A 16,607-nucleotide genomic window follows, 5' to 3' on the forward strand; every position below is an offset into this window, starting at 1 on the left:
GCTCCTAGTGGCCASGGACATTAATGCAGGGAAATTTAAAGCAGTTTTACCTCATTTCGACCAGCATATTAAATGTGCAACCAGAGGAAAAAAAACTCTAGACCACCTTTACTCTACACACAGACGCGTACAAAGCTCTCCCTCGCTCTCCATTTGGCAAATCTGACCATAACTTTATCCTCCTGATGCTAAAGAAGGAAGTACCAGTGACTCGCTCAATAAGGAAGTGGTCAGAGGACACAGATGCTAAGCTACAGGACTGTTTTGCTAGCACAGACTAGAATATGTTCCGGGATTCTTCTGATGGAGTTGAGGARTACACCACATCAGTCACTGGCTACATCAATAAGTGCATCGATGACATCGTCCCCACAGTGACCGTACGTACCCCAACCAGAAGCCATGGATTACAGGCAACATCCGCGCTGAGCTAAAGGGTAGAGCTGCCGCTTTCAAGGAGCGGGACTCTAACTCGCTGTGCCCTCTGACAAACCATCAAACAGGCAAAGCGTCAATACAGGACTAAGGTTGAATCGAACTACACCAGCTCCAAATCTTATCGGATGTGGCTGTGCTTGAAAACTATTAGGGACTAYAAAGAGAAGCACAGCCACAAGCTGCCCAGTGACACAAGCCTACCTACCAGAGCTAAATAACTTATATGCTCGCTTTGAGGCAAGCAACACTGAAGCATGCATGAGAGCATCAGCTGTTCCGGATGACTGTGTGATCACGCTCTCCGTAGCCGATGTGAGTAAGACCTTTAAACAGGTCAACATTCACAAGGCAGCTGGGCCAGATGGATTACCAGGACGTGTACTCTGAGCATGCGCTRACCAACTGGCAAGTGACTTCACTGACATTTTCAACCTGTCCCTGACCGAGTCTGTAATACCAACATGTTTCAAGCAGACCACTATAGTCCCTGTGCCCAGGAACACTAAGGTAACCTGCCTAAATGACTACCGACCTGTGGCACTCACGTCTGTAGCCATGAAATGCTTTGAAAGGCTGGTCATGGCTCACATCAATACCATTATCCCAGAAACCCTAGACCCGCTCCAATTTGAATACCGCCCCGACAGATCCACAGATGATGCAATTTATTTTGCAGTCCACACTGCACTTTCCCACCTGGACAAAAGGAACACCTACGTGAGAATGCTATTCATTGACTATAGCTTAGCGTTCAACACCATAGTGCCGTCAAAGCTCATCACTAAGCTAAGGACCCTGGGACTAAACACCTCCCTCTGCAACTGGATCCTGGACTTTCTGACGGGCTGCTCCCAGGTGGTAAGGGTAGGTAACAACACATCTGCCATGCTGATCCTCAACACAGGGGCCTATCAGTGATTGTGCTCAGTCCCTTCCTATACTCCCTGTTCACCCATGACTGCAWGGCCAAGCAAGACTCCAACAGTATCATTAAGTTTGACGACGACAGAACATCACTGACAACCTCTCCCTCAACGTGATCAAGACAAAGGAGATGATTGTGGACTACATAAAAAAGAGGACCGAGCACACTCCCATTCTCATCGACGGGGCTGTAGTGGAGCAAGTTCATTAGTGTCCAAGTCACCAACAAACTATCATGGTCCAAACACACCAAGACAGTCGTAAAGGGGGCACGACAAAACCTATTCCCCCTCAGCAGACTGAAAATATTTGGAAAAGTTCTACAGCTGCACCATCGAAAGCATCCTGACTTTGTTGCATCACCGCCTGGTATGGCAACTGCTCGGCCTCCGACCATAAGGCACTACAGAGGGTAGTGTGTACGGCCCAGTAGATCACTGGGGCCAAGCTTCGTGCCATCCAGGACCTCTATACCAGGCAATGTCGGAGGAAGGCCCATAAAATTGCCAAGGACTCCAGCCACCCTAATCATAGACTGTTCTCTCTGCTACCGCACAGCAAGCGGTACTGGAGCGCCAAGTCTAGGTCAAAAAGGCTTCTTAACAGCTTCTACCCCCAAGACATAAGACTCTTGAACAGTTAATCAAATGGCTACCCGGACTATTTCCGTTGTCCCCACCCAACCCCCCATTTTTACGCTGCTGCTACTCTCTGTTTATTATCCATGCATAGTCACTTTCCACTACCTACATGTACATATTACCTCAATTACCTYGACTAACCGGTGCCCCCGCACATTGACTCTGTACTGTAACTCCCTGTATATAGCCTCGCTACTGTTATTTTATTTTTGCTCCTTCATTATTTGTTATATATATATATATATGTATTTTCTTAACTACATTGTTGGTTAATGGCTTGTAAGTAAGCATTTCACTGTAAGGTCTACTACACYTGTTGTATTTGGCGCATGTGACAAATCAAACTTGATTTAATTGATAAATCAACAATAAAAGTATTTGATCAATGAATCTCAAATCAATGATGAGAGTATAGTCAGATTAACTGATACCTGATTTGGGAGGATGGGCTTGTGGTAATGGCTGAAGCGGACTCAGTGKAATGGTATCAAATACATCAGTGGAATGGTATCAAATACATCAAACACATGGTTTGAACAGTTTGAACATGCATATAACATTAGTGTGGGTTAAAACCTCTACTGGATCGGTGTCCCGTCAACGGGACAGTTGTTTCTGAATATACTATAACAACGTTTTAAACAACAACCAATTTTCAGGTACATATACATGTCTTATATGGGCAGTTTTTACCCCCCTCATCAATCAATACACAATATCCCATCATGACAAAGCAAAAACTGTCAACATTTAATTAATTAAACATAAAACATAAACATCTAATTTATTAAACATAAAAAATGGAAATATCAAATTTACATAAGTATTCAGACCCTTTACTCAGTACTTTGTTGAAGCAYCTTTGGCAGCGATTACAGCCTSTAGTCTTCTTGGGCATGACGCTACAAGCTTGGCACACCTGTATTTGTGGAGTTTCTCCCATTCTTCTCTGCAGATCCTCTCAAGCTCTGTGAGGTTGGATGGGGAGCATTGCTGCACAGCTATTTTCAGGTCTCAAGAGATGTTAGATCGAGTTCAAGTCCAGTCTCTGGCTAGGCCACTCAAGGACATTCAGAGACTTGTCCCAAAGCCACTCTTGCGTTGTCTTGGCTGTGTGCTTAGGGTTGTTGTCCTGTTGGAGGTGAACCTTCGCCCCAGTCGGAGGTCCTGAGCACTCTGGAGCAGGCTTTCATCAAGGATCTCTTTAATTTGCTCCATTCATCTTTGTCTTCATCGTGACTAGTCTCTGAGTCCCTGCCGCTGAAAAACATTCCCACAGCATGGTGCTGCCACCACCATGCTTCACCGTAGGGATGGTGCCAGGTTTCCTCCAGACGTGATGCTTGGCATTCAGGCAAAATAGTTCAATCTTGGTTTCATCAGACCAGAGAATCTTGTTTTTCATGGTCTGAGAGTCTTTAGGTGCCTTTTGGCAAACTCCAAGCTTGCTGTCATGTGCCTTTTACTGCGGAGTGGCTTCCGTCTGGCCACTCAACCATAAAGGCCTAATTGGTGGAGTGCTGCAGAGATGGTTGTCCTTCTGGAAGGTTCTCCCATCTCCACAGAGGKACTCTAGAGCTCTGTCAGTGACCACCGGGTTCTTGGTCACCTCCCTGACCAATGCCCTTCTCCCACAATTGCGCACTTTGGCTGGGCAGCCAGCTCTAGGAAGAGTCTTGGTGGTTCCAAACTTCTTCCATTTAAGAATGGTGGAGGTCACTGTGTTCTTGGGGACCTTCCAAGCTGTAGACATTTTTTGCTACCATTCTCCAGATCTGTGCCTGGACACAATCCTGACTTGGAGTTCTACTGACAATTCCTTCGACCTCATGGCTTGTTTTTTGCTCTGACATGCACTGTCAACTGTGTGACTTATATAGACAGGTGTGTGCCTTTCCAAATCATGTCCAATCAATTGAATTTACCACAAGTGGACTCCAATSAAATTGTAGAAACAGCTCAAGGATGATGAATGGAAACAGGATGCACCTAAGCTCAATTTCGAGTCTCATAGCAAAGGGTCTCAATACTTATGCAAACAAGGTTTTTCTGTTTTTAGTTTTTAATAAATTTGCAAACATTTCTAAAAACCTGTTTTCGCTGTGTCATATGGGGTATTATGTGTAGATTGCTGAGGAAATTGTTTTACTTAAATAATTTTAGAATAAGGCTGTAACGTAACAAAATGTAGAAAAAGTYAAGGGTCTGAATACTTTCCGAAGGCACTGTATAACTAGGAATAAAGTGATAGATAATAAACAGTAGCAGCATCGTATTTGATGAGTCCAACAATGACGTGCAAAAAGGCTAAATGCAGATAGTCCGGGTAGCTATTTAACTAACTATTAAGTAGTCTTATGGCTTGGGCTTAGAAGCTGTTCAGGGTCCTGTTGGTTCCAGACTTGGTGCATCGCCACCCAAGTTATGCAGTCTATGACTTGGGTGGCTGGAGTCTGACAATTTTTAGAGCCTTCCTCTGACACCGGTATAAAGGTCCTGGATGGCAGGGAGTTCGGCRCCAGTGATGTACTGGGCCGTACGCGCTACCCTCTGTAGCGCTTTGCCGTCAGATGCCAAGCTGTTGCCATACCAAGTGTTGATGCAGCCAGTCAAGATGCTCTCAATGGTGCAGCTGTAGAACTTTTTGAGGATCTGAGTGCCCATGCCAAATCTTTTCAGCCTCCAGAGGGGGAAGAGGCGTTGTCCTGCACTCTTCACAACTGTGTTGGTGTGTGTGGACCCAGAAAGATCCTTAGTGATGTGGACACGAGGAACTTGAAGCTCCCGACCYGCTCCACTACAGCCCCGTCGATTTGAATTTGGATGTGGGTAGTCCACGATCAGCTCCTTGTTTCGATTTGATCTTAGTCCTGTATTGACGCGTTGCCCGTTTGATGGTTCGTCAGAGGGCTTAGCGGGCTTTCTTATWWGTGTCCGGATTAGTGTCCTGCTCCTTAAAAGCGACAGCTCTAGCCTTAAGGATGTTGCCTGTAATCGATGGCCTCTGGTTTGAATATGTATGTAYGGTCCAGGTGAGGGGACAATTAATGGTGCCATGAAGGTCCAGACTCCTTGGCTCTATATAGAGGCCTGTGGCTAATGTCTAGCGACTGCATAGCCTTTGGGGCAGGGATTGATTTTTAGGACATATTTTTGTGATTCAAATATAGCCTTCAACATGACAATCAGTGTGACAACGAAAATTATACTGAGGCCTAGTTTAGGCCTATGCCTACATTATCCTGTTGCTATTCAAGTGCCGACTGCTATGACAGTGTGCACGTTTGGTTAGCTGGGTAATTGCAGCCTCCTCTGCCTCAAATGACTATTATCAATAGGGCCAAGCCTACCCTCCACTGCCATATCTCATTCCATCATTCTGCTCCTCTGCAATGTACTGTATCACCATGGATGTTTCACAGGAACAAGTTTCTATGACCAGACACCCTAATCTCCTTCAGCACCTTAATAAGAGAAAAGCAACCGACATGCCAGTACCGTATCAACAGACATTTCGTCTCGACATTGAGAAAACTTTGAGGGCTCTATATGTTGTTGGMACAGTGTTGAAAGTGAACCTAAACAGGTGAGTGTGTGTATCTATGCTAGGCTACTGCACCAATAGATGTCTTCAGGTGGTAGTAGGCTTTTGTTGGCTACAGTGTAGCCTATAACACGGTAGCGTGACAATACTATATTTTACATAGAAAAATATTTTTTTATGGCAATACATTGTTTCACCTGTTATGTACTGCTAGATAAACTATTTGGGGAGAATCTCTCAGTAGCCTACCCAGCTAGTACATTTGGTTTCTTGTAAGTTGTGAGAACATACGTTTTTGGTCATAAGATTCCTGACGGTTAAAACTGAACGTTTTTTAAGCGTTCAGAGAATGGAAATKAACATTTTGCATGTTCTAAGAACATACATTTTTAAGTTGAAGGGAGGTTCTGAGAAAGTTTTTCTATGGTTCCCTAACAGTTTTCCTGTGAGGTTTTATTAACATTCTGAGAACGGAAATTATAGGTTATTTGAAGGTAATTAAATAAAGTTACGAGAACATGTTTCAATAAGGCTGCTAACTTAATTTGTGTTAACTGTTTTGAACTACAAGCACAGATGGAAATCCATAGCTCCAGGATGGAGCTAGCATGCCATGTTTTTTTTTTACTCAAACAAAGCTGTTAATTTTTGTCTATTCAAAGAAAGAAAGCACTCACCAGCTGTGGCTAATTAGTGGGCGTGGCCAAAACACCTGAACACACTTAACAAGATAGAGGGGAAAATTTGTTTTGTTGATGCTGAGAACTGATTGTATAATGTTTTCAKTTTTTTTTTATGGAAMGTTTTCTTAATGTTCTGAGAACATGACTTTAAATATAACCACGAGGAAACATGTAGAAAGTTATGCTGAAGTACTGAAATTCCAACAGAAGACCGTTATTTCTTAACATTCTCGGACAAATTTGACAACATTACTTTAAATAGAACCATAGGAAACCCGTAGGACATGTTATGGGAAGGTTGTATGCAAGATAACCGTAGGACAACCACGCCTCACCAAGCTCTAAGAATTATATGGTTCTCATAATGTTATAGGCTAGCTGGRTAATTTGTCCCCGTTTTGGAGGCACACAATACTGAATAAACCTTTTGCTTTATTAAATGTGTTAAGGCGGATACAATATTGCACCTCTGTCATGTCTCGTATTGCCGACTGGGGCTGGCTGCATACATACAGTTACAGTAACTGCGCGAGACCATTTGTAACCAATCATCAGATGACGCGAGACATTCACCTGCGTTATAATCAGCTGGTCACTAGAGACAGCCCAGCAGCATGCAGCTACTTCCTGCCAATACTGTATATCAGGGTGAAGGAATTGCGGTACAATTCTATTTTATCATAGCCAACAGCAAACAACTAATTTTGCCGCTGCCGCAGGGAAAGTCATGATCATCCACCCTCGGACACTGAGAATTGAGTATGGAAAAACGACCAAWGTCATGTGCGTGGTTGGCACGGAACTTACTGTAAACATGGACAGGTAATGTTAGGCCAGTTCTCCAAGGCATCAAGTATGGGTCGTCATTTATTGATTAATTTATTAGAAATATAATCAAATATTTACTAATGTCATGCATTGGTAAGGACGGTTGATTATCTCTGTTATTGTTTGGAAAATCGTACCCCTCGTGTTATTATTCACAGTTATTATTGAAATGACAATTCATCTAATGTAAAGGGGTGTGGTGCTGTTATTAATATWAAAAATATAGCCTAGTAACTTAAATCAAATGTCAATAGTATTTCTCTCACACCTATTAATAGTTTTTTAATCTTATTCCACTTGTAGGTCCTGCAGTGATAATGTATTTTTTAATTATTGATTACATCCACTGACTATTTTGTTGTCATTTTACTTCTTGGATATTCCAACTGCAAAAGGAGTTGGATGATCATGCCCCGATATTGGGCTGAAAGAACTGTTTGTGGATGGCATTTGTATTCAGCGGAGGAGTCAGACCTCTTGTTCTTAGCGGAGGGAGTCTGCATCAGTCACGTCTTTCTGCTAGTCAACAGACTCTCGTTTGTTGTCCTTACAAGCTGTCAATTCATATGACTCCAGTGCAACAGAATTCGATGGGTTATAATCTGTTGCTATGGCCTATGGTTTCCAAGTTAACATGATAGATAATTTACAAAGTTAGATAGTAAAGAGTGGTAAGCCCAACACAAATCGCCAACCTGAAGAATTAAACATATTGTGGTACTATCATGACTACGGCTGCAGTTAGTTTATCAGACACTCCACATGGTATGATTACACAGCAGATACAGATGGTTTCACAACATCGGTGTGTGTAACAACTTCAATACTTATTGTTAAGAAACACTTCTCCTTGTGCTATTGCTTAGAGAAGCATAGGCTCTGTTCGGGCAAATATTATCCCTCCTCCAAAAATCTAATGTTCCTTTGGTGTGGACCACCTCCAGGGCTTAGCCTGGACTCCAGGTGTTAGGTTTTACAGCTAAGCCTAATGTTTATAAACAAGTGTCATACTGAGTATAACAACTTGGGATGTTGGTTGATACTTTGACATATAAGTACAATCCTTTTTGCCAGTATTCTTGTGTAGGTTGATAGTCCAGTATTTCTCCCTCTTTGGTACGTTACTCATTGTAGAGGCATGTAGAAGACATCATATCTCTCCGATTACTGTAGCAATGTAACTTTAGAACTAGCACTGCCACCTGTTGCTTCTGGAAATAGGGGATAATGAACTGCACTCACTGCTGGTGCTCCACTGCAGTATAGGTATGTCCTCTTTGTGTTTTCTGTGTTATTGCAATAGATTTGTATAAGAAAAGTATCATGGTGTGATGTGTAACTGTCACATGTATTTATTGTTCCCCTAGGAGTGCCCCTCCTAGCTCCAAGTACTTCTCTGTGCAATGCACTCCCAGAGTGCAGTACAGGATCACCCCACCCCCACTGGAGAGTGGGACCTTCCCCACCACTCTCAATGGTAATACAATGCTTCTTATCACCATGGACACTGCCAGCGAAGTGGGAAATGATAGCAAGGTAAATAAAGTAGGCCACTCCCACAGCCATGATAGCTACACTCTTAGAAAAAAAAGGTGCTATCTAGAACCTAAAAGGGTTMTTTGGCTGTCCCCAAAGGGGAACCCTTTGAATAACAATTTTTGGTTCCATGTAGAACACTATTGGGTTCTATTTAGAACCCTTTCCCCAGAGGGTTCTGCATGGAACCCAAAATARTTCTACCTGGGGACCCTGGAACACTTTTTTTCTAAGAGTGAACCCTGAGACTTCAGTATGTTAAATCTTATTAATAGAATCCTGATTTGAATATTTCCTTTTGGGACTGAACACGCTACAGTGAATTATGTTAATAAGAAACACAGATCAAGTATTTGCTGCTCCTACACCTCTTAAGAGTGRTGTGCAAACAACACTGAAATAATGCAAATGTGGCACTCTCAACCTGATACCAGAGAGATGTGGTTAATCACAGTGCCAGTTCTATTGATAAGGAATTGAAGGAGACTTTTTGTCAGTTCCAGAATGGGCCAGTTGTTTAGATTCTCCTCTGAAATAATGTACTGTACATATCTGGACATKAATATATCATAGAAGACCCCATCAAAACACAACCACTGCTTAGTCACCAGTGTTCTAGATGTTTAACTTTGTAAATGTTGTCCTTTGTTGTGCAGCTATCGGTCATGTATTATGGAGAGAAGACGGAGGTGTTAGGGAAAGCTGTCGTTCACCTCACCGCTGTTGGTATGTTGTGTTATGCTTAGGACAGGAGAGMACACCCATATAAACTACCACCYGCCCCCACCTTCAAAGCATACCTTTGTGAATGTCATTTGTACATTTTTATATTTCACTTGAGACCCCAAAGCAGCTCATGAGCTTCAGTGACACCCAGGGCCTCTCTGTCTTGTAGAGATTTCTCTGGACGTAGATGCTGATCGAGATGGCCAGGTGGAGAGGAACAACCCCAACAAGGTGGGTTATGTCTGCTGGGTCCGTCCAGGGAGGTCTCTTTCAGCTCAGAGGTCACTATMTTTGTTTCCTAACACAGCAGGGTACATAAGGAGATGTTCTAACATGAATAGGCATGTCAGAAGACTAGTGTTCATGCTGTATTYCAAAACACAAAGRAAGATTGCCAAGGCACTTCTAGGAAATTATCTGTCAACTAACACAGGGCACAGCCTTCCACTGATATTAATAGGTATATCAAAATACTGTTCATACTATATTCCTGGAAGTGGGAAATTCTTTTGAACGTTGTGCTTTTCCACTCAGCTGTAAGTCTAATCTTACTTCATGCAAACACATTGGTAAAAGCTAAATTGGCAGGGCAGTGTTAGTTCTTGTCTCTGAATAAYGAGTGTCCATCTCTCTACAGGGATCCTGGATGTGGGGGCCTAATGGCCATGGTGCCATCCTACTGGTCAACTGTGACTCAGAACGCACCTATGGGAAGAGGCGGGACAGTGAGTGTGCTGAGGTCAGCAGGGTTTCAGGTATATAACAACAGCAACAGCCAAGTCATCCTGGCCCACAGAGCTGATAGGCGGACAGTGCTGCAGGCATTGCAATAAATCAACATTTTTAAAGGCTGCAGGTCTGTCTTTTGTGTGTAGTCAGCAGAGGAGCAGTAGGGATGTGTATATTTATGTTGGCTAAACACAAAATGCCTGAGCTAGGGGTGTGTCTGGTGTGGTTTGATGGTTCCTTCACGACCACCATCCTCCTAGGATAAGTAGTTGTATTACACACTGTCCTACCTATGTTGTCATTGAGATGAGGTCACATTGATTATGATATTGATGGGTTGACACTTGATGTACAATAATGTCAGTATTTGTGAAATGTCAGATCTGAAAGACATGTCCCCAATGGTGCTGCGGACCAGTGGCCCTGCCAAGCTCCCAGAGGGCTACAAGCTGACCATGCACATCTCCCAGGGGGATGCAGAGAGTGTCAGGGTCTTCAGGACCAGGTCCACAGCAGGCATGCACCAAACACTRAGTGAGTCAAGGACATTTTGTCCAGTCAGATCTTTTATGTGTTCTTGTGGCTGTCCATGCATGTATAATGTGTATACAATAAGATTTTAATGCTGCATATGCATATAAATGGAGATACATTTGATCATCATTATTAAAATGATTTACTGCTGCAGAAAACCTGTTCTACAAGAGCTTTGTGAAGGACTACCCGCTGGTGCTGGGCAGTGAGGATTTGTCCAAGGAGGTCCAATACCGCGGGGGAAACGCTGAGATTAATTTCTACGTTGAGGGCCTGAGATTCCCTGACAAAGACTTTGAGGGCCTCATCAGCATCAGCCTCAGCCTGCTGGAGCCCAGCTCTCAGGTACATTGCAACTATTTCATTGTTCGTAGTTTAAAACTTCGAAGGGTATRCTGTACCTCTGTCGTGGAATCTATCGTTCATGTTTTTGTTCTGTTATTTTGCCAGGGCTTYCCTGAGACGCCCATCTTTACAGACAGGGTGGTGTTCCGTGTGGCTCCCTGGATCATGACACCCAACACACTCAACCCTGTGGAGGTCTTCGTCTGCAGGTGAGAGATGATGATGAAGAAGAAAATGATTATCAAATCACATTTTATTTGTCACATACACATGGTTAGCAGATGTTAATGCGAGTGCAGCGAAATGCTTGTGCTTCTAGTTCCGACAGTCCTGGCATTGATGTTGAGGGAAATAATGATGGCGCTGTCTGTAAACGTACTCAGACAACTGTTTCTGTGCATTTGGTTACCCAGCACATCTGATAACTACCAGTTCCTAAAGGGAATGAGGAGGCTGGTGGAAAACAATGGGTACAAGCTGAAGGTTTGCCATGASTACATGAACAGAGGAGACCGCTGGATGCAGGTAAGCAGTGGGATTCAGCTCCTAGCCTATCATGCAGRTTTTTTTTYCAATTCCAACCTTTTTTTAAACACAATTTATTTCACATCCTTTTACATCAATGTAAATCATTGTCAGTCTTGTCTCTCGGTTTTAAATAAAAGAAATCAGAACATAGACCGGTGTCTTTTTTTGTAACTGCATGAAAAATATAGAAATATAATAGACATGTAAAGAAGGTTTCTCTCTCAGGATGAGATAGAGTTTGGCTACATTGACTCTCCTCACCAACGTTTCCCTGTTGTGCTGGACTCCCCCCGAGACGGAGAACTACAGGATTTCCCTTATGATGTGCTACTGGTAAGAAAAGGCATTCACAACACCTGCAGTTAAAATGTWCTTATTTCCATACTGTGAGGGATGTGGTGGAACTCTTTCTCAACCTCTCTCTGCCTGGTGCCCTCAGGGCCCAGACTTTGGCTATGTGACGAGGACAGCATATAATGAGGAAGTGAGCAGCTTGGACTCGTTTGGTAACCTGGAAGTTAGCCCTCCAGTCACTRTAAATGGAAAGAACTACCCTCTGGGCAGGATCATAATTGGAGTGGCTTTCCCCACGTGAGTGTAACTTAGCCAGGGGTTAGTTGCTTCAACGGAAGAGAGTCTGGTTCTTAGATCCCAATATTTTCCGTTATTCCAAAGTTTATTTATTCATTAAATAACCTTGATGCTACTTCCTTCTATAAATCTTGAATACTGATTCATTAAAATTTGGAACAAAGATATGGGCTCCCAAGTGGCGCAGCGGTCTAAGGCACTGCATCTCAGTGCTAGAGGCGTCACTACAGACACCCTGGTTCGAATCTAGGCTATATCGTAACTGGCAGTGATTGGGAGTGCMATAGGGCAGCGCACAATTGGACCAGCRTCGGCCGGGTTTGGCCAGTGTAGGCCGTCATTGTAAATAAGAATTTGTTCTTAACTGACTTGCCTAGTTAAATAAAGGATAATTAAAAWAAAAAAATTAAATGGCTGTGAGCAGTGGTGATAAGGCTGTTTAACTTTTCAGGGCAACCAAGGGCCGCAACATGACCAAAGTAGTGCAAGACTTCCTTTGGGCACAGAAAGTCCAGGAGCCCATTGCACTGTTCTCTGATTGGCTTCTGGTTGGGCATGTGGATGAATTCATGACTTTTGTCCCAGCTCCTGACAAAAAGGTAATATAATTCTCAAGGAAGTATAGTTGCCCCCTCTATTTGAACATGTGAGTAAAAACACTATGCTCTTTAATATAGAGTAGAAATGACAGAGAGCAAAGAATTGTTAATGCCGTCCATTTGCACATAAAGCATTTAGACATGACGCAGGCTGTGGCTACCCTGTGGTTATGTGATAATGTAAAGTTGTCAGGAAGTCAAATGAAGCGCACAGCCAATGTTGTCTTTGTCCTCTGTTTCTCTGTGTAGGGATTCCGGCTGCTGCTCGCCAGCCCCGACGCAGGCTACAAACTATTCAGGGGCTTACAGAATGACGGGCATGGACAAGCCAAAATGTTTGACGGTAGGCCTTCAGTTAGGCGACTAATTTCACTGTGTCTCAGTGTGTATCACCTTAGTTATAATTGTATCAGTGGAGGCTCCTCAGAAGAGGAAGGGGAGGACCATCCTCAGTRAATTTCATAAAAATGGTGAAACATTGAAAAAGTTATCCTTTTTAGATAACTATACTAGATATATTCACATCAACAAAGAATTGATTAAAACACACTGTTTTGCAATGAAGGTCTACAGTACCCTCAACAACACTCTTTAGGGTAGCACCATGGTGTAGCCGGGGACAGCTAGCTTCTGTCCTCCTCTGTGTCGTGACGTGACTATCATTAATGTGATGACTGCTATTTGTAGAATAATTGCCTACTATGTTTAATTATTACTCGATTTAAATTCATTTAACAATKAACTAATTAGGAATTTGGGGCATCATGGGAACAGTTGCTTACCTAGTTACTATCTCCCGACTTAAACTCTAAAGATTATCTAAATATCATTAACAGTCAGTTATTAATTATTACATTCTGAACGTCGCATAATCCTTGGATATCTGCACGAACCCTAACCTAAGTGATGAATCAGCAATACACAAATTGGTTTAATTATTTATTTACTAACTAACTAAATCATCACACAAAATACGTAAACACACACAGCATAGGTTATTGATTACATACATAATAGAATGAAAWCAGGTTCCTAGTGGACTAACAAAAGCATGACCGTTTGGTTACGCAATGGAAAGRGGAGGGAGAGACAGAGTCAACTTCTCATATATACATTTGGAAGCTACGCTCACGGGATTATGAATACTTTGCACATGAACGACCGCTCATTCGGATAATAAATGCAATACAGTTGAAGTCGGAAGTTTACATCCATCTTAGCCAAATACATTTAAACTCAGTTTTTCACAATTCCTGACATTTAATCCCGTTAAAGATCAGTTAGGATCCCCACTTATTTTAAGAATGTGAAATGTCAGAATAATAGTAGAGATTATTTATTTCAGCCTTTCATTTATTTCATCACATTCCCAGTGGGTCAGAAGTTTACATCACTCAATTAGTATTTGGTAGCATCTCTTAAATTGTTTAACTTGGGTCAAACGTTTCAGGTAGCCTTCCACAAGCTTCCCACAATAAGCTGGGTGAATTTGGCCCATTCCTGGTTAACTGAGTCAGGTTGTAGGCCTCCTCGCTCGCACACCTTTTTTTCAGTTCTGCAACAAATGTTCTATTGGAGTGAGGCCAGGGCTTTGTGATGGCACCTCCAATAGCTTGACTTTGTTGTCCTTAAGCCATTTTGCCACAACTTTGGAAGTATGCTTGGGGTCATTGTCCATTTGGAAGACCCATTTGCGACTAAGCTTTAACTTCCTGACTGATGTCTTGAGATGTTGTTTCAATATATCCACATAATGTTCCTTCCTCATGATGCCATCTATTTTGTTAAGTGCACCAGTCCCTCCTGCAGCAAAGCACCCCACAAAACATGATGGTGCCACCCCCGTGCTTCACGGTTGGATGGTGTTCTTCGACTTGCAAGCCTCCCCTTTTTCCTCCAAACAAACGATGGTAATTATGGTCAAACAGTTGTATTTTTGTTTCATCAGACCAGAGGACATTTCTCCATTTTCAAACCACTCATACTGCAGGACAAGAGAGAAAGTTTACGACCGGCTGTTAAGTCATAAAACCGGCCCAACTCCCACCTCGGGTGGGAGAGAGGGGGGTCTGGCTATGTGTGGAGCTGATCTGGCACCTTTTGATCCTCATCAAGGAGAGAGCGTCATGACGTCTGGGTACATTGACTTCAATACAAAACCATGGAGGCTCATGTTTCTCACCCCCTTCCATAGACTTACACAGTAATTCTGACAACTTCCTCCAACCTATCAGAGCTCTTGCAGCATGAACTGACATGTTGTCCACCGACTCAAAGGATCAGAGAATCAATCTAGTACTGAATACAGCTAGCTAGCCCTGCAGTGCATAAAATGTGGTGAGTAGTTGACTCGGTTATGATAGGAAGGTTTGGCTTGGAAAGGTTTTTTCGCCTGATCACAGAAAGCTGATGTGTTGTGCACTGAAGTCCACAAGTGAAAGGAAATTGTGAGAGGAGGAGCGCGCGTATATGCAAGAAGTAATTATACAAAGATCAAAGGGATCATGSKGTTTGTATGTGGCTGCTAGGAAAGTGAACTGTTTGTGTGTGATCAGKGGTGTATTCATTCAGCCGATTCTGCAAAATGTTACTTAAATGGTATGAAACGGGGACAAACATACTTGAATTTWTCTAATAGAAACTCTCGTTTGCATCTGTTAGACTAATGATTACACCCTAGATCAGCTAGATACAGGCAAGAGTGTGCAACATGATATTGAATGTGTCAATGTTTGTTACTTTGATTACTCGAATTTGTCTTGACCTGTGCACCTACTTTCATAAGCTAGGTTGTAGCATCCTCAATAGGTATAGACAAAATTTGAGTATCATGTAGTAGCCTAAACCTATCGATGTAACATTTGTCTGGGTGAATGGAATATGAATGACAGTCATCCAATATGCTGTAATAGAAATAWRGCCACCCCCTAAAAAAAATAATCGTCCTCCCTCATCTTAAACGTCACCGACCACCCCTGAACTGTGTGTGTTAATAATCAACACGACTTCCTTCCCGATCCTAACAGGTCTTGGAGCAGAAGAAGAGATTACGGTAGATGAGATTTTGAGTGATGACAAACTCAGAGCAGAAAACGACTATGTCCAGGTGAGGGAAACTAAACGCCAGATGAACTAGTTACTCAGAGAGGCTAACAGAGCATTGCAGTGCTTGGTGAAATAACCATGTAGATGTTGTGACTGCTGCCGTYCCACAGAGCTGTATAGACTGGAACAGGGATGTCCTTAAGAGGGAGCTGGGTTTAGAYGACGATGATATCATTGATCTGCCCATCCTTTTCCATGTGATGGAGGAGAACAGGGCAGTGGCCTATTACCCAGACATGGTGAGCATACGCAAGTTCTACACTAGAACACCTCCAAACCAAAAGTACTTCTTATTTTATTTGTTATACATTTTACATTACATAATGGCAAACCTCAAAAATGCTGCCAAATCATTTTAGACATTTTGTGATGATTTTCTACATGTGATTAGGAAGTATGCTCAAATCCTCTACTACCCAAGTAGCGCAAGAAACAAATCCTAATTGAGGCATATGTCTCTACCTCCAGGTGAACATGATTGTGTTGGGGAAGAACCTGGGCATCCCTAAACCGTTTGGGCCCAAGGTGAATGGCTGCTGTGCCCTGGAGGCAGAGATGACCTCCCTCATGGAGGGCCTGGGACTCAGCTGCACATACATTGATGACTTTGCCTCCTACCACAAACTGCTGGGAGAGGTTCACTGTGGCTCCAACGTCCGCAGGGAACCCTTCTCCTTCAAGTGGTGGAACCTGGAGATGTGAGGGATTTGGGGCAAGGAATGGTTGTAGTTAGAAAGAGGGAATAAGGCTTGATGTTAACAGCAGCAACAATCGCCAGCAGCAGTCATCTTCAAACAACAACAGTAGTCCTTGTACTGTATTACCCCTTTGTCTTTATTAAACATGTATTTGCCTT

The 16,607-nt window shown here is 42.9% G+C and overlaps 1 protein-coding gene across 1 annotated transcript; it reads left to right on the forward strand.

Annotated features, from left to right (window-relative positions):
• The first annotated feature begins 6,811 nt into the window (after window positions 1-6,811).
• Window positions 6,812-16,605, forward strand: LOC111967974 (protein-arginine deiminase type-2). The gene is made up of 16 exons (XM_023993451.2): window positions 6,812-7,052; window positions 8,426-8,594; window positions 9,251-9,320; window positions 9,490-9,551; window positions 9,958-10,075; window positions 10,431-10,583; window positions 10,738-10,928; window positions 11,034-11,137; window positions 11,342-11,453; window positions 11,682-11,789; window positions 11,896-12,047; window positions 12,499-12,646; window positions 12,896-12,989; window positions 15,673-15,752; window positions 15,862-15,990; window positions 16,220-16,605. Exons 1-16 carry the CDS (start codon window positions 6,958-6,960, stop codon window positions 16,451-16,453), a joined length of 2,019 nt encoding a protein of 672 aa, XP_023849219.1. The 5' UTR covers window positions 6,812-6,957; the 3' UTR covers window positions 16,454-16,605.
• The last annotated feature ends 2 nt before the right edge of the window (window positions 16,606-16,607 follow it).

This window comes from Salvelinus sp. IW2-2015, linkage group LG1 (assembly GCF_002910315.2).
Source record: "Salvelinus sp. IW2-2015 linkage group LG1, ASM291031v2, whole genome shotgun sequence".
Taxonomy (NCBI): domain Eukaryota; kingdom Metazoa; phylum Chordata; class Actinopteri; order Salmoniformes; family Salmonidae; genus Salvelinus; species Salvelinus sp. IW2-2015.